At 36.0% G+C, this 18,556-nt stretch overlaps 1 protein-coding gene across 1 annotated transcript in view; it reads left to right on the top strand.

The window, feature by feature from the left end:
• The window catches only part of LOC113112787 (DNA primase large subunit-like), a 51,896-nt gene that overhangs the window by 18,298 nt on the left and 15,042 nt on the right, over window positions 1-18,556 (top strand). Inside the window, exons 8-10 of the mRNA XM_026278642.1 lie at window positions 2,509-2,576; window positions 4,264-4,336; window positions 6,240-6,425. Coding sequence (XP_026134427.1) covers window positions 2,509-2,576; window positions 4,264-4,336; window positions 6,240-6,425 — 327 coding nt within the window. The remainder of the gene's footprint in view (window positions 1-2,508; window positions 2,577-4,263; window positions 4,337-6,239; window positions 6,426-18,556) is intronic.

Below are 18,556 nucleotides of genomic sequence, written 5' to 3'. Positions count from 1 at the left end.
TTGTTCTTTTCTGCTTATCTCTGTAGTGACTCCAGCTGAAGTAAATTAATTTTCATATCAGGCTTAAAGCTTCAAGTTGGCATGTTCGATCATTTTCTTGTCTGTCTTAGCAGCCTGTCAGCTGATGATGTTGTATCCAAACATTAATGGAAAGTTAGCAGATATGCTCTGTTTCTGACTGATGGACACCAGTACAGTATTTGCTCAGCTGTATACGGATGTCCTTGCACTACTTGTTTCGACCTAATGGGGGAGTTGTCTTTCCAATTCTTCTTTATTTGTCTCAGCAAGCATTTTTTTATTGTGACATCTGTTCCCTAGTAATGTGTTTTAAGCAACCAACTCAATAATCAGTTAAAATGGGAGTCTCACTATACTTTCCACAGTGATTAATTAGTACACTTTGTGTTTCTGATTTGTTGGTCTTGTAACAGAAAATGAACAAATTAGGTTCTAGTTTTCAAGGGGACGGACATTAATTTTATTCTTTGAAATTTCCAGATTTCCTTAAAAGAAGATCGAGATGCTGCAAAAATCTCTTTGTGGAGAAATTTCTGCAGAGATTTTTCTTTTGTCATAGAATAATATCTTTATCCAGTATAGCAACATTATAACAAGTGACACTGGTTTGATCCAGACAGAAGGAAGCTAAGCATATGTTTAGCTGTGAACTAGTAAAATATTAGTGAATGTTACTGTGTCCTTTGGTACCAAGAATATTCATAAACCGCATGTTAGTCATTCACATTCCTTATGGCCAGGTCCTGCATGTTATTGTGTGCATGCAATTATTTTGGATATATTTTGTTTGCTTTAAATAAAAAAAGCGAAATTGCCTATTTGTTGATGCATGTCTTGGTGAAGTCAGTGTAAACTGACAAGACAAAAACATTTATGTCAGAGTATTATTGTGCATTAGACTTTGTAGTGTGAATTAGTGTTGGGTGGTATGGTCATTTTTCAAATTGTATATATCATATATGTGTGTAAATATATAGATATATGTATATGTATATGTGCTGTGGAAATTCAGTTGCAATTATTAACAGCTGCTGACTTTGTGGCAGGTATTTGTATATGTCATCGTTGCTGATGCAGATATTTCTACAGCATATGCACGCAGCGTGGGATCCATGAACAATCTCTTCGAGTTTAATTCAGTTGCTGTAGAGAAAAGTCTTTATGATGGTGATCATGTGGTAATGTATTCCACAGTGCCATATGTTCGGGAACACTGTGAAAAGATGATGTATAGTTTAAATGAACTTTAAGGTACACTTTTGGTTGCACTTCATATGTTATAGCTGCATGTAAAAGTTTTAATGTACTTGCATGTCTTTACACATGGGATTGCTTGAAGTTGCAGTAGTGAAGAGATGAGTGTGACCTTGTGCAAATCACATCAGGCTCCAAGCTAGCGTCCTATCAGTGTCTTATACACCTGACAGGCTCAGCTGAAAGTGATTGTCATGCTCAGGAATGGACAGAAGTCTGCCACCATGTTCCTCAGCAGGCCGGCCCTCTATGGCACTTTCCTGCTTCTCACTTCTATTTCCGGCCAGTTATCTGGATCACCAACATGGCTGTTGTGGAGTAATGACTGTGTCTGGTTTTCTGTGAGCCGCCGTGGCTGATGTGTGTTACTGTAATGGCTTCTCATGCCCATGGAGGACAGATAGGAGATATTACTGGAAGTGTCTCATTAAATGAGCATAAAATTGAAAGCTGCTTCCCATCTGACAGAGTTTGTGCTGAGCTTTTATCTCCGATGACATATGGTTTGGATTTCACTTTGATAATACAAAAGGATAAAATGATTCCTGAGTCTCTTTTATGGAGTTTGTATGTTCCCTCAGTCTGATTTTCAGAAGTGTCACAATTGTGCAGAAAAAGACAAAAAACAAAGATAAACGAGTAGTTTCCTGGATGTTTCATAATGATATTCGCAATGCCTGAATGAATGTCATAATTGATAATTGATGCACTTGTTTTAATGAAACGGTGTTGTGGGGTTGGATGGTGGACGATCTAGTTTTAAAGGTTGTGTGTCAGTGGTCATTGGATGGTAAAGTTGGCTGCCTGCGCTGCAGTTTGTCAGCATCACGAAAGCTTGTCCTTATCTCTTCATCATTGTCTCTGTTTTGCTTCAGTAAACAGATATCCTGCAACTTTAGCAAAGCATTGATTTATGATCTTGTGCTGAATATATTTAAAAACATTATTTACTGAAAAAAAACACACAAACTGAGATTTGATTTGATACAATTTCAACTACTTTTCTTTTGTGTTTATCATTTGGTTTGTAAGTAATGTTCATGTTTTGTATCTTTTGGCCATCTAAAAGACTTCCAGCTCATTGGGTACCTTTTATTCATTATACTGTTCGGATAAAATTCATAGTTCATTCTCCAGTTATTGACCTTTTGGATTTATCTTTACTGCACTGCTGTAAAAATTGCTTTAACCTCTTACCCTTATCATATTTGTAGTAATTTTTTTCCCTTCTAGATGACTGCACGATCCCTGCCAGTGGTACAGTCTGATGAACGACTCCAGCCTCTTTTGAGCCACCTCAGGTAATTGACCCCATTGGAATGTGTATATCTCTTCCGACTTTAAAGTATATTTTTTATTATTGCATTGTGATTATTACAGCAGCTTTGTGAAAGTCAGCTATTTTATTCAGACATATCCACATTGATCTTCTCTCTTTTTGTTTCTTAAAAAAAAAAATAGGAGAAAAACATTCAAACAATATTTCTTAGTAGTAGCTTGCAATTCTCTTGGCTACCTAAGGACAGACGGTCAGCTCAAGGCCAGCTTTGACTCTGACTGCTTTCCTTTGTCTCTTGCACTTGCTTTCATTCAGTCTCTTTCATTAATGCTCTAAGCACAGTCCCATTATGATGCACAAAGTGTCTTCCACGTGTGAACCTGGTCTTGCATTTTGGCTGCAGCCCAGCAGGGATACCAGTGTAGTTTAAAGCTGGTGCTCTCAGTCACTGGCCAAACCACTTGCACGGATGACCGTGTCCCTCCACTTGCTTGCAGTGAAGGGGAACAATGGCAGTATTCCCAACAGTCAATTAATTTGCTTTTTGATGGACTCTGAATGAGAGCATTTTAATTGGATGTGTTTTTAGTGGCTGCACAGGATTGGCTAGTAGACGCTTTTACTTTTTCTTAGCACTGGGCAAGCCAGATAAGAGAATGTGAAGGGGCCGGCGTGCAGCTGAACATTGAGGGATGTAGAGGAATGGGAAAGCAGGGTCTGCAAATGGTTAATTATTCATACCCTCACACATGGCCTGAGCAGATGTGGCACTGTTTTGTGGGACCAGAAGAAATCTGCTCCTTTGCACAGGTCCCATTTTTGTATGAGCTACTCCTGAAATTGTTGTGTTTTGGATGTTGTTTAGTATTTGCCATCATCATGATCTCACCATGTCGGTTACTGTTACTAAAAAGATTCTATTTTAATATGTTAAAATGTATTTTTGGGTCATGGATCTTTACTCCAGTCTATTCTCTCACATGATCCTCTGAAATTATTCTAATATGCTTATTAAAAGGATCATTTCTTATTATTACTTACTCTACCTTATAATTTCTTAAGTTTTTGCATGAATAGAAAGTTCCAAAGAATAGAACAATTTTGTGACACTTTTTTTTTTTAATCAATTTAATGCATCCTTGCTGAATAAAAGTATACAAATTATTTTGAGTGGTAGTTTAAGCATTCTGGTAAAAAGAAAAAGTAAAAAGTAATCTTTCCATTTACATTTAAAAAAATATATTTTGCAACATTCTTGCACAGTCTGTGTGTATATATATTTTGTTTTTGTTTTTCATCCCACCAACATCAATCAAAATAAATATTTATGTCCTGTTCCTACATTTGGTCCAAAATGATCCTTTGATCATCTTTCTTTTTCATCAAAATTTGCAATACATTATATAAAATTTGCTTCAGTGTGCTAAAACTTTTACTTGCCTAAAAATCCTATTTCAGTCTCTAATATTGCCTCGAACTGAAATACTTTTTAAAAATGTGCCATAGCTAAGAAGCTATCAGGTCTGCATCTTGCAGAATCTGTATTGTTTAGAACTATGTGTTCCACTTAAAGTATTTTGTTCCTCCACCGGAACACAGCAGTGCATTTGAATAAGATTCCTATCAGTCTGTGTTCTACACTGACCTTGTGATTTCTTCTTCACTGTGATTGGCTCTTATAATTTGTTCCCTTATTCTTTTGTTTGTAGCCATGCCTATGTGGGTCAGGACTACAGCATTCAGAAGAACATTGGAAAAATTTCTCTTGAGCAGATTGATGCAGTAAGTAACAACTATAGTTCTTGACAGAGTTGCATTCATTCTCTAAAATGCTATATACATGCTATAAAAAAAAAAAAATCCTGGGCACGGAATTTATTTATTTATTTTTTGTCATTTGTCTAGACATTTTGTCACATTTTTACTTACTGATTATTTTTACTTATGTCTGTTCTAGAGACATGTTACATCTTTTTGATAAAGCTCTAATTGGTTTTCTTTTGGAAATATGTTTGCATTTATGACTGTAAAGCATGTCTGTGTGTGTCAAAATCATGATTAAAATCGAAATCCCAAAATTTTATCGCACAGCCCTAGTATCCACTAAAAAAAATTCAAGTGATCGCACTGGCTCCATATGCACAAACTATTGGATATAGCGCACATTTATCTAGGTTTAACGTTTAAACATTGTTATATGCTTGAACTGTTTTATATCAATAGATTTTATTTAAGGCTAGTTCTGATGATTTGAGAATTTATCAAATGTAGGCTATGATCAGCTTACTGTCTGCTGCTGGCTGCTTGGTCGTTACTTAAAAAAAACTAAAACTTCTATTTAATGAACAAGAAATGCTCCAATTTTTCTAAATTAATTTAATAAAAAAACAAAAAAGAAATACAATCACTTTGCTATTACATACAAAACTGAACTATTTTAATAGCTGAAACAGTAGTATAAGCTGTTTAGGGAGAAGGGGGAAAAAAGACTGGCTTGGGCCGGTAATTCTTATAAGCTGTCGGACATTGGTCAGGCTAGGGCCCGTGCAGGGCTCTAGGGCTCTAAGCCTGATTATCCCGCCACCAGGCAAGTGGATCAGAGTGCAGATCAAGGGCTTCCTCCTGCAAATACCTTGCGACTTCAGTATATGCACAGATTCTTTTTGGGACTCTTTAGGATTTTTTGTATTTATTGAACATTATCTGTAGACATACTGAAACCTAGCCTGGTGATTAAAAATGATCGTACACACACACACACAAAATAAACCTCCCATATGTTTAATGGACTGTCCCTCTCCCTTGCGCAGGAAACAGTTTTTTTTTTTTTTTCCTAGAAGCCCCTTGAACATATGATGGAACAGTGACGTCTGCAGATGTATGGCTGTACACTGTGCATTTTACATGAGTGCTCAGACCTGAGATATAGGCTATATATAAAAGCTGTTTCTAAAGCTTTTGCTGTGTGGATTAAAAAATAGGCTAATAAATATATTCAAATATCAGACAAAATTGCGTTGCAGCCAATCCTTTAAATTTTAAGGGATTCAGAACAGAGCAACATAAAGACCTGAATATATGATCAGATATACAATTATAGGACAAAGTTTTACATATATGCTATTATAATTTGTGTTTTATTTTTTAATTGTACCGAATTATATAATAAAACCCAAATTTTAATTGGGGCTGTTTTAGGCCTTTCCTTATTTTTATATTTTAGACATGCGTCTCTTCATTGTATGTGCTTTTAGAGAGAAATGCAAGAATTTCACAGTGAAAGAGTTTGATATTGTGAGTGTACACAAACAAAAGTAGACCTTTACAGTTTGGAATGGCGTATTACTCTTATGAGCAAAAATGACTGCCTATTTTAATTTGTTTCCACTGTTGGAAAAAAATGCAAGTGATAGCCCTGGCGCCTCCATGTCCTGCAGCTTCCACTCTCCGCACAAACGATTGGATATGCATCTAACGACGCACATTTATCGAGGTTAAATGTTTAAACTAACAATTATATTTCAGCTCAGGGCTGGTTGTTGTTTCAATTAAGTGGCTCATCAGCACATGCAAAATTGTATCCTTCACGTTTTGCTTTTATTTGAACATTATTTGATGCATGGAAATCGCTTATAAAGCAAGCCATTTTCAATAATCAGTCTTCTCTTTTCTTCGCTTCCACCAGCTCTCGGGCAAGTCGTTTCCTCTGTGTATGAGGCATCTCCACAAGGCATTGAGAGAGAACCACCACCTGCGGCACGGTGGACGCATGCAGTATGGCCTCTTCCTCAAGGGCATTGGTCTTACTCTGGAACAGGCCCTGCAGTTCTGGAGGTCAGAGTTTGTCAAAGGGAAAGTCGATGCAGACAAGGTAACGCTTCAACTTTAGCCTGTACTCCCTCACTTAGTCCCGGTTTTCCACAGGTTTTTGTCCCCAGGCAGTTACTTAAGCAAATGTTTGTGTTTCTGGGAATTCTTTGATGTTCTACATTTTTTGCTGATGCCATTCTCTTTCTTCATCCCTCAATAACTCTTGAGAGGGTCACCCAAATGAACGAGAGAATATATTAGAAGGCCAAGTTATTTATTTTGATGCTGGAGATAATTTGCCAATCTTCCATCGTGTCCTTAATTACAATTCTAGAGAGGCACGTAAGATCGTATTTTTTGCGCATGGTACATTAAACAAGAAAATTACACACCCCATCTTAGACCTGTTTCCCTCCTTCATGCACTCCGCAAATGAGTGCTTATTCCCAGCTGATACTCAATCAAGGAGAAACGAATGAATTTCACATCCTTACCTGAGAATGGCCGTCCTGTCGGGCATGCTTTTGAAATTATCGTCAGTCTCACGAGAGCTCAGTACCAGCTCAGAAATAACTTATTACATGCTGAATTTCTCTCTGGCTGCTCCAGCTGTTCTGGAACTCCCAGTTTTATGTTTTCTTGTTTCTTTTGGGATTGTAGCTGCTTGGTTTTTGACAGTTTTCTAGGGATGCACCAACATTACATTTTCAGGCTCTATAACAAATGATAACTTATAACAACTGATAGCTGTTGATTAAAAGTTTACAATATGGACTTTGCATATTGGTGAACTGAGCAATTAAACTAACTGACTAGCTAAAATTTATTTTCTTAATTATCAGTCAATCATTTATGGAGTCTCAGCGGTCCTTGTGCTGTGTGGACATATGGTCTTAAAAAGTTTCTTCTTCTTGTTGTAATTCTAACCATTGACAATTTGTGTGTAAACGTTTCCTTCAGTTTTTTTCCCCCTCATAAGCATTAGAGGATTTATTAGACGGTATTTGTGTCAGCAGCTCAGATATCAAATATGCAATTGATCTACTTTAGTGCACAAGTGTATGACTGTCCAAGAAATTTAAAATGACAGAGCGTTGCTAAGCGGTGGCATATTTTCTGTGTCAGTGGCAGAACTTCAAGGGAAATTTTCTGAAACTCTGCCTGCTTGGATGCTTTGGAAAGATGTAAAGTATTCATGACTGGTACAGGACAGCATTTTGTTATTATGTAACCTATACAAATCCTACTACAAATCATTTATACTATTTGCATTTAATATTCAGTTAATTTTTGGACTGAGGCAACATGATTCAATTGTACCAGCACAGTGAATGCAAACAAGTACCCTGAAATGGTTTTTGTCATGTTCTGATAAATGCATTATTCATGGGTAGATACACACATGGGTAGACACTCTAGCAATAACATGGTAGTTTTTGATTGGTCTACAGCATCTTTGGGTCATTTTCTACAGAGAAGTGCTTTTTGTAATTTGGAGGAAATAAGATGTCAATTTACTTTCGAAAAAGCAATGAAAAAGGATCAAGAGGACAGACAAGATGGGAAATGTTTTACCAAGCACCTCTACAAAGCAAAGTGTAAAATAACCATGAACGGCTGGATTTTAACAATGTAGTGTAACATTTTAAAATGTTAAGATGGTTCAACAAATGATGTTGACTTTTGGCATTTATAGTAAATTTAAGTGTTCATATCATCACCAAAAAAAAAAAAAACTATAGAAAATAGTTTTCAGCAGCCTTGATTCTCGAAGCATTTTTCCCATAGGAATTACAGGATGTTACAGAACTGTTTTGGGACAAATTACTTCTAGCAATTCTCTGATTGTTAGAGATTTATTAATAGAATCATGGGTATTTGTTGTTTTTCACCAGGAATTAAGTAAAATAGTATAGACTGATGGCTTGAACTAAAAGCATATGCCATTGATTAACAACCTCAGAGAGCATAACTTAAAGTTATCGTTAAACATAAATTCCACTATGGATTGATGAAAATGAATGTTGTTTTTAATTCCAGAACCCCACTATAGCACTGTATTACATATATACTGTGTAAATTTATTATACATGCTTTTTTTTTATTTATGCCCTCTACACAAATTATTTTAGTCTTATTTTAGTATGTGGATAAAATCAGTGTACACATGCCACCCTACATGTAAAGACCAGTGCCCCTGTGCAAAGCAATTACATTTTCTTGTGATAGAATGCCCAGGAGCTGTGTATTCAAGCACTATCCCAGTTCTTGCTGCTTTACCATAGCAGTAGCTTAAAATAAGACCCGCAGGACAAGAATAGTTAGCAGTGGCCAGCCTTCAGAAAATCAGAATCCAGGCCAATTTAGTTATAAAAGAAATGCTGCGGTACAAGACCATCTGAAACTTCTGTGCACAGTCGAGTGGAAAAATCTAATATTCATATCCTGTGTGCCCTGTTCTTTGTTTTTGTCCTTGCTCTTAACATGTTCCCTGAAGCAAAATCCAAGTACAGATATAGTGAGCATGGAAATGAATGAGTACATTTGGATGGGCATGTCAACGTAGTCTAACCCTGCAATGGAATGGCTTTCCATCCAAGGTGTTTATCTGCCTGTGGCCAAAGTTGGTGGGATAGGATCCAGCATTCCGTGTCCCTACATAGAAGCAGTTTGAAAAATGGATGATTGGAAGTATTTTGAATTTACAGTACATTATCTTTTACATTTACATTTATCGGTCAAGTTTGGGGTCAGGATTTAGAAACAAAACAAAAAAACTTTTATTCAGCGAGGATTCATTAAAAACACATGAAGGTTTTTTTTTGTATTTATTATTATTTTTTTAATAATAAATGCAGTGCAATGTTCTTTTGGTACCATATTAGCTTATATGTTGATATTGTATATTTTTCATTATTTTAATATAAATTCACTTTTAAATAAAGTGTTTAGTAACACTGTTCAGTGTAATTTTTAGCAAATCCAAAAAAATAAAATATATATACATTTTGATGATTTACATAGTAATTTTGTTATTCTTACATCAGCATTTAAATGACTGATTTTATTTTTCAGTGTTTTATTTCTAATTTCTTTAGACAAATTGGTATAGAATTTTAATGCCGTAATACCGTAATTACTATTACCGCAATGGTGCAAATTGTCAAAATCTTTTTGGAACCGTTCATGTGCAAGTAAAAAGCTTTCACAGTTTGCTGCCTCTACTAAAAGTTGAAGTAGCTCTCTTAAGCACCAAATATTTGCCTTGCTGCACCAAACATGCTCGAGTTTAAAGAGGTGCTTTTGCTTTGACTACTACTAAGCCACTTTCACAGACTCAAAAGCAGTCAGAGCTTGTACATTTACAAATATTCCTTCTCTTAGCCGCCAACTATTCCTCTGGAAGAAGTCAGGAGGTGAAAAATAAATAAATAAATGAAAGAACACATCGAGACAAACACATTCTCCGGTGGTCACGCACCGCCACTTGCAAAAGTGCCCTATTTCCAGGGTGGCTGCGTCTCGCTCAGTCTGCCCTCTCAGGTGGAACTCAGTCCTCCCATTCACAGAGAACACATTCTTGCTTACAAACCAGCGGATGGTGGAGTCGGTGGGATGCAGGTCACAGCTCTGTGAGTGATGTATGCAAGGTGTCAAGGAAATCAGATGACATACAGCCCCCATTAGCATTCCACTTTCACTGGCAAATACAATCACACCAACACCTCAGTCTGGACCGCTTGTTTTAATTTAGTAGTGGGTGTGGGTGGTCGCAGATAATATTCTGAGGAATAATCTATGCGTTTCTTTATGAAAGAGTTGTTTCGATGTTGTTTTGCCTTTCACAGCTTTCTGTTCCTATCTGCTTTGGTATGCATGAAAGGTTGCGGCTATTTAGCACCTAATGTTCAGATACGATTCTGATTGCTGTGTGAAGCACGGGACCCTGACTGCACCTGATACATATCCGTGGCATGGACTTTGTTTGGTGTCTCATTCATGCTGTGAATGGCTGAGGGCAGGCCGCTATGGCCATCCATGCTCCTTTCTGGCTAAATGGATGCTGTTAACTCTCATTTTGATTGAGTGAGCACAATGTGAGGTGTGCTGTAGTGATGGTCATTAGACTCTCACATATTGCTACGCTCTCCACTGCTGAAGGACATTTCATAAGCATGAGAAATTCTACTCTTCAGTCATAAAGGAGAGTCAGGATGCTTAAATGTGACTTTACTGGCTTATAATGTGTGTGCATAAACTCGATTTTTAATATTTATGGCCTCTTCACAGCATGTCAGCAAGATGTTCAGCACAAAAATCCGGGCTGATTTTGGTATGTTAATATTAATGTATGTTGTCTGTTAATATTAATGTATATGAAAAAAAAAGCTATTTGTTATAAGTGAAGTTTACTGTTAAGTGCTCTGATGTCAGACTCATTTTGAATAAAGTTTTGTTAAATTGTTAAATACCCTGCCTCCACTACATAGGCAGATGTTTGTCACATCATTATAAGTGTTTGATCATCACATTTTGAGTTATTGCAAAAAATGTGTATATATATTCTGTATAAAATATATATTCTGTAAATTTAGGCTGTATACTCTATATACAGTACCAGTCCAAATGTTTGGGCACCTGAATGGGAAGTTTTGACTATACTTTACTATAATATAGCCTACACATAAAGAATATCAGCCAATATTGGGTTTCGGCATCAGTTGTTTTTGTGGTTGTGGTTGACTTTTGCTCCCTAATATCGGTATCGGCATCGGCCCCCCAAAAAGACCCATATTGGTCATGCTGTAATTAGAACCCCTCTCCTTACAAAAACTCTGGTGCATTAACAGCCTGGGAATATTTGTCTCCACCAGAACAGTTGAATTAACAGCTGTTTCAAATTTAAAATGTTCATTGCACCGAAATTTGTCACTGAACATTCATCTTGGTGTGAACAGGCCTTTACAGTTGCAAAACTCAGGCTTTTGCAAAGTTATAAGAGTTGAAGATGGTTAGCAGGGCATTGCTATGCAGTTTCTGGGGTATTTTAAGTGTTTATTTGTATTTCTGTGGTTTCTTAGGTGTTCAGGTAGTTGCTAGGTGGTTGTTCACTGCCCCAAATTCCTGTGTTTATTGTTGTCTCTAAATATATTATTGGGTCCAGTTTAGGGCTGAAACGATTCCTCTAGTAACTCGATTACAAAAAAATTGAAGCCGCTTTTACTTTATTTTAAATCTCATGTCGTTCTTTCGCAAAGATTTTTTTAAAATGTGACAACACGTTTACGTCACCCACAAAGCGGAAGGAGACACAAGCGCTGCATCCTAAATTGCATACTGCAAGGAGCCAGCAGTGTTTTGATTTGAGGGCGTGGGCAAATGTAAAGAGAATGTCATGGCATATGTCCATTGCAAGATAGAGCTGGCATACCACATCTAGGGCCCTATGATTTCCGCGATGCAGAAAACGCGGAGGGAATCACGGGATTCAGTCTTAAAAATGGATTTTACAGTTTAACGCGGAATGGCACGGAAATTTGCGAAATTTTGAATGAATTAATCAAAAATAGGTCATTGCACTTACATCAAATCACGATATGGACTAATATCTGTAAATATTAAGCCGGAACAGTCTATTTAAATATTAATCCTGCATGTTCTGCGTGTCTCTGTTAATGAATGGAGCAGAAGCGCGCCTCCTTTATTAACACACACTGAAGCACGCGTGACGGTGATTTCAGCGTCTGCTGTCTCACTAAACAAGGGCGTGAACAAATGAACAACATCTCCAGAACTGCTCTGACAGTCACTTCATGAGCATTTGACCGTTTTATTTGAGTAAAATTAGCATCACATCACATACACAGAACTGTAAAGGTACGTCAACCCGTCAAAATAAAAGTTCTGTTTAGTTTGAAGACAAGTATTTGCCAGAGATGTAATTACTATTGTTCAGCAGAATGTACATAGCCTACTACTAAAAAAATCACACACATTTCTTCCATGTTTTATTTTTAATAGTAAATCCCCGTTTTTTATCAAAAAGTTACGTTTGCTTAATTTGCAATAATTAAAAGATACATTAGTTTTATGTGTTTAATGTTTAATGTGCATCTACAAAAATGCTTTATTTAAAACCCCAACTGAATGGCACTTAAATGCTCTTAATTCATCTGTCAACTTTATTGTCATTGTTCACAGTACAAGTACAGACAGAGAAACAATGGGTAATAATTAAATGTTTATTTTTTGATGTATGCATTGCATTCTATGCATTAAAAAAATTCTAAACAAGGAAACTTAGTTGTTCATTTTAAGAGATCCAGGAGTCTTATTTTCTCTTGCATAATTAATATTGCACTTTAAGCAAAAACACATTTTATCCGATTATTCCATTAATCGATGGCATTTTTGGTAGAATACTCGATTACTAAAATATTCGATAGCTACAGCCCTAGTCCAGTTGTCAGTGTGATTTCACAGTGGGTGGGTCTGTCTGTGTGATGCCACAGAAATAGAAGCTAAACTTGACACAATGTCCTGCTGTGGATGGTTAGGACAGAAACTCAGGTTTACATGGAAAAAAGCATTTATCTTGTAGCTTTACCGCATTGATCTTGGTTAAGATAAATTGTTAAGTGTGTCATTTTTGTTTTAATGCTTCCTGGTTAAATATGATTAAAAAATTGTTCCTCATTATATAGATTTATTTAATTGTAAATGAACCTTATTGAAATATTAATTCCCTCACTAATTAACAAGTGTCAAGTAGGTTTGTATTTTTATTTTATACAACAAACATCCGAAAGCAAGGACAAAAGTGAGGAACTTCTAAAGCTCCAGAGATTTTCTGCCTTCAGATTATAATTCTAGACTTTAATCAAAACCAGAAAACTTTTGCTGTGAATAATCCAGACATGAGTTGCTTTAAGGATGCATAGCATTTAGAATAATTACATAGCAGGTCATCTTGAATTTTTCTCAAATCTTTTAAAGTGCGTCGTAACCACTTTTAGTCTTTACACAGTGCTGAATCATTTAACATTCGCATGGGGTGAATAATCTTCTTTTAATGAGCATTAGCATACTAAATATTCCATGAAAAAACAAAGGTAATTACAATACGTTTGAGCATTTTGCCAGTATCCTTTAAGGCACATGAATCACTGTTTGGCTTATTCACCCATGCTGGGGGGGGGGGGGGGGGTTGAGGATGGATGCAGGGAGCAGGGCATCTCGCACCTCACCATTTCTATTTAATTGAACCATGATGTCTTTTTATTATTCTACACTAACAGCCTCAGCAAAAGAAAGTACAGCTTTTGGATTTGCAGCATATGGAAATGATTCCTTTGCTATTCTCTATCCTGCAAACATTTGATTTTGTTGTTTTCAAGTTAAACCTGTTTATTGTAATCGTAAAACAAAAGAAATCATGCAGCCAGAAGTATAATTTTGTCTAAGATTGAACTTGGCATTGGGGTGTTTTGTCAAGGAATAATGGGAATGTTACCCAATCCTGTCTGTGTACTTTGTTTTCTCATTCTTTTCCTCACCTCCCTCTCTTAATGTTTCCCTCAGGGACAGCGAGGAGTATAATTTATGGAAAAAATTTCACTCCCCTTCCTAGTGTCAAAAAGGTAACTGCTCTACAAGGAACTGAGATGGTGAAAAAAGTGGCTGCGTTGTTTACCGGTCTGGCTGTCTGAAACAAAACCACCCACCCCCCTACAGCGGCTGCCTGTTTAATAAGAGTACTGGGCCCCCAAGAGACCAGCAGCTCCTCCTGCACACTGTACGGAGAAAACCAGACCCTCTCAATCACTCAGGCCCCTAACTGTTCATGCTGTTTACTCAGCCGAGTCTGCACACGCCACAATAGCTTAACGGTGCTAATTGACATTGGAAATAAAGCCAGTGAATAATGGAGGAACATACAGGACAGGTACTGTGAAGAGATATCAATATTCATGTAGACAGTAGATGTTATTGGTTTGGTTGTTATTCTATTCTATTCCATAACTGCAATATATATATATATATATATATATATATATATATATATATATATATATATATATATATATATAAATATATCCCCAAAATATTAAGCAGCACTACTTTTTTTTTCAACATTGATAATAAATATTGATTGCTAAATCACATTAGATTGATTTCTGAAGTATCACATGACACTGAAAACTGGAAAAATTTATATTTATGTATAACAGGGAATTTGAAGATATAGTACATTATTTTCAATTATAATACTATTTCAGACATGTTTCTGTCTGTCAGCAGTATAAATCTATTGATATAGATAGATTGATCATAGATGGATAGATAGATAGATATATACATAGCTAGATATGTAGCTATAGAGAAACTGTATGTGAATAGATAAGTGTGAAATGCTCTTAAAAGCTTCCCATGTTATAGTATTTTTACATTTTTCTGAATTAAAAAGTGCAGTTTTCTTTCATTCTCAAGTGTAGGTTATTAGGTAGACCAACAGTATATCTATGGCACTTTATCTGTTGTTGTCATTGAGATTCAGAGCTGGCCCACAGACAGGCGAAGAACCATGCCCAACCTCTCTTTTCATCTGGGTTTGCGATTAATGCATCGACTGAGACATCCATCTTTTGAACTCACATTTTGTCTTCTTGTTCCTTCTTTTTACAGAGCAATCTTAAGAAATTTTTGTGGTTTTCACTCCGTTCCACACTCCATTCTTTAAGAATATAAAGCATTGCCTTTTGTCAGAGATATGAAATGCTGATTGTATCACCCTGAGCAGTGAATTTGGACTTCAATAGGTTTATGTATATTTTTCCCTGTTGCCATCCCTGACACGCTTTGCATTTTCACAGATTATCTCATATTAGCAAGTCAGTATCTTTTATCATTCATGCCACTCTGACATCAATGGCATCAATTTAACATGGACTTGTACTGCAGTTACAAAGACCCGCTTTGCCGATGGTCATAAGAAGTTCCCTTATTGTCTGTGGCACGTACATCTGTGTGTTTGTTATAAAAGAGAGATTTCCTATGATGTTATCTGTATTCCCACAGGGTACAATATGAGTTCAGTGAGCTGTGTTTTAGCAGCTTTGCCAGACACCTACTCAACACTCTCCTGAGCTCTTCAATACAGTGGGTGGACTGTCACAGCTTAAATCGCGTTTTGCTAGCCTTTTGTCGCAATATGCTTAAACCCCTTTTGTTTGGCCAGTTCATTTTTAGGTGCTGGTCAGCTGTAGAAAAATGGCTGCAATAACTCAGTGCTTTTATTACTATATCCAGAACCTCTATTTATTTTTTTTATTTTTTTTCTCTGAGGTCTAATGGTATTTTTGAGGCCTGAAGAAGTTTTGTCATGCCGTGACATTTGTGATTTTTTTCAGTTGCTTATAAACATCTAAATGGCTAAAGTCTAATATCACTGTAATCCGCACAATCTAGGCTATAATAATATGTGAGCAGCATGTATGTACATGACTGTGTTTAAAAAAAAAAAAATTTATGCATGGTTAGTTAAAAACTAAAAATGTTAAATCACTTGAATAAGGCCATAAATCACATAAAGAACTTTGGTTCTTTGTGTTTTATATCAGGAGAAAATGCCTCTTAATGCATACATGTGTTAATCGACTCCATAGGGTTAATCAAAATCATGAAACATATACATTTTCACATCAATTTATTAAAAGTTTAACAATAATTACAATAAGTTTAGGGCCTTATTAAACTTTTAACTTTTTCTTTTACAATATTATTTATAATTTTTTATTGTTGCCTAATTCTGTGTTTTAGCATGTCTATTATTTGAATGTATAAACAACTTAATTTATTAATTATTTTTTTCTTAAAGTAGCCTTATAATTTTTTTTCCCCTCAGAAATTGTATTGTGAATTTAGATTTTTATGGTTATCACTATGAAGTCATAAAACATTAATTTCATATATAATTTTTCATTAAATTATTGAAAATTAAGAAAACCTTTTTTTTTTTTTTTTTTTTGGCAAACAGAGGGGATTTACTATTAAAATTAAAACATTGAAGAAATGTTGTGTGATTTAATCTTTTAAAAAAACATTTGTTTCATTTTTGTAGTAGTACAAGTAGTAGCCTGGCTATATACATTCTACTGAAAAATAGTACTGGACTTTTATTTAGACGGGTTGCCGCGAATACCTTTACAGTTCTGGATCAATGATATGATGCTAGTTTTACTCAAATCAAGCGGTAAAATGCTCATTAAGTGACTCTCAGAGCAGTTTTGGAGACGTTGTTTGGGTGTTTCCGTCTTCATTTAGTAAGATGGCAGAAGCTACAATTCACCATGAGCGTCACGTGCAATTCAGTGTGTGTGTGTGTGTGTGTAAACCGAGCGTCTGCGCAATTCATTAAAAGAGACACACAGAACATGCAGGATTCATATTTAAATTGACTTTTGCAGCTTTATATTTACAGTTATATATCGTGATTTGATTTGTGGAATTAACTACTTTTGATTGATTGACACATTCCGTGACATTCCGCGTAAAGCTGTGAATTCTGTTTTTATGACTGGATAAAGACTACACTGCGTAATTTTCCTGCTTATCATGAGTCCACTTGCCTGATGTGAACGTAAAATATCTTCCATACCACCACTGGTGAAAGGGCCAGTGTAATGCAAATATATTTGAATGGTCTGGGAGGAAATCGTCACGTTCTCGTGAGACCAGTCAGATCCCTCGAGTCACATCTGATCTTGCATTAGGTCACCCACCTCATTTTACATACAGTATTGTTTATATATTTTGAAAGTTGATGTTTAGAACGGTAAAAAACAGTTTTAAATTTGCAGTACAACATAACATTTAGCAGAACCTTTTCTATTTATAATTTTTTATTAATAGTTTCTTGTTTTCACAGAGAAATCAAATGATAATTAGCAAGAAAATGCATGACAGAAGCATTTCAAATTCTCCCTCCTTGTGCATTCAGTGAACCGCTTTATGAAGCACTGTCAACACTTTCAAGTGTAATAATCTAGCAGTCAATTTCCAGAACACATCTGGAATGAGACGAGCCTGAATCCAGCAAGGAACAGGGCACGCCAGGAGCCTGTTTTATAATGTGCAGAAAATGACGACTGATTAACTCGACATTTATTTTGGTACATATTTACTTTGGAAGGGATATGAAATGGCTCAGATGTGCATTTGCATACATTAAGGGAGAGGCTGTTGACATTAATACAGTAATTAGTTGCATTCTAATGAGCTGATGGTTCAGCCAACAGCAGCGAGTTGTCTGACAGCATTTACTGTAAGTGGAAGTCAGCAGCAGATTGCTGTGAGCCAGGGGACCCTATATGATGATTGTTTTGCCACATTACAAAATGTACTTACTTTGATCCGGTGTGAACATTTAAAGTCAGTGTGAAATGAAAAATGACCCCATTTACTTTTATAATGCACATTCTTTATAACTTTCCTGCTTGGGCAATGTGGGCAGTTGGATAATGTTTGATAGTCAAATAGCTATTCAGGCATTATTTATTTATTATTTATTTATCTTAGCAACTTTCATTCTATTCCTGTATGTGCATTCTAAGAAAAAACATGTTAAAAATGGACCTTTATGTATACAGCTGCTAGTCACTGGGGGAGAACCTCATGTACCTTATTTACTGTTAAAAGTTCATAGTAGTACCTTAAGGGTAGTACCTACTATGACTAGCTTTTGTACCCCTGAAGGTGTTTTTTATTTATTTTCTGACCACTTTTTACTACCCAAGTACTGTTACTGTTCACACTCTAGACCCTACCACCATAGAATATCCTGTTTCTCTCAAAAATATGTCACATTATTTAAGTAAAGTGGTTTTCAAACTGCAATTCGCATTGATTTTTAAAAGAACAAAATATAAGAATAGGTCATTTTCTGACTTTGAGTGAATACGGAGAGAATTTCTGCTCCATAAAGGCAGATTAGATTTAAAGCTCACATTCAGAGCAGATCAAGCATGGCTTTGGCTGTAGTGAGATTTAAATGTAAACCCGGATGGGATCTCAGTCAACCAGGACAAAATTCACAGGTTAAAAATGAATTTAAATTGGACAAAATGGATCACAAGGAGAGTGGATATGTGGAATAGTGATATGATATTAAAACTGAAGGGATTGCTTGAGTCT

Source organism: Carassius auratus, chromosome 13 (genome assembly GCF_003368295.1).
Source record: "Carassius auratus strain Wakin chromosome 13, ASM336829v1, whole genome shotgun sequence".
Classification (NCBI taxonomy): domain Eukaryota; kingdom Metazoa; phylum Chordata; class Actinopteri; order Cypriniformes; family Cyprinidae; genus Carassius; species Carassius auratus.
The sequence above is the reverse complement of the archived record's forward strand: the minus strand, read 5'-3'. Positions and strand labels throughout refer to the sequence as shown.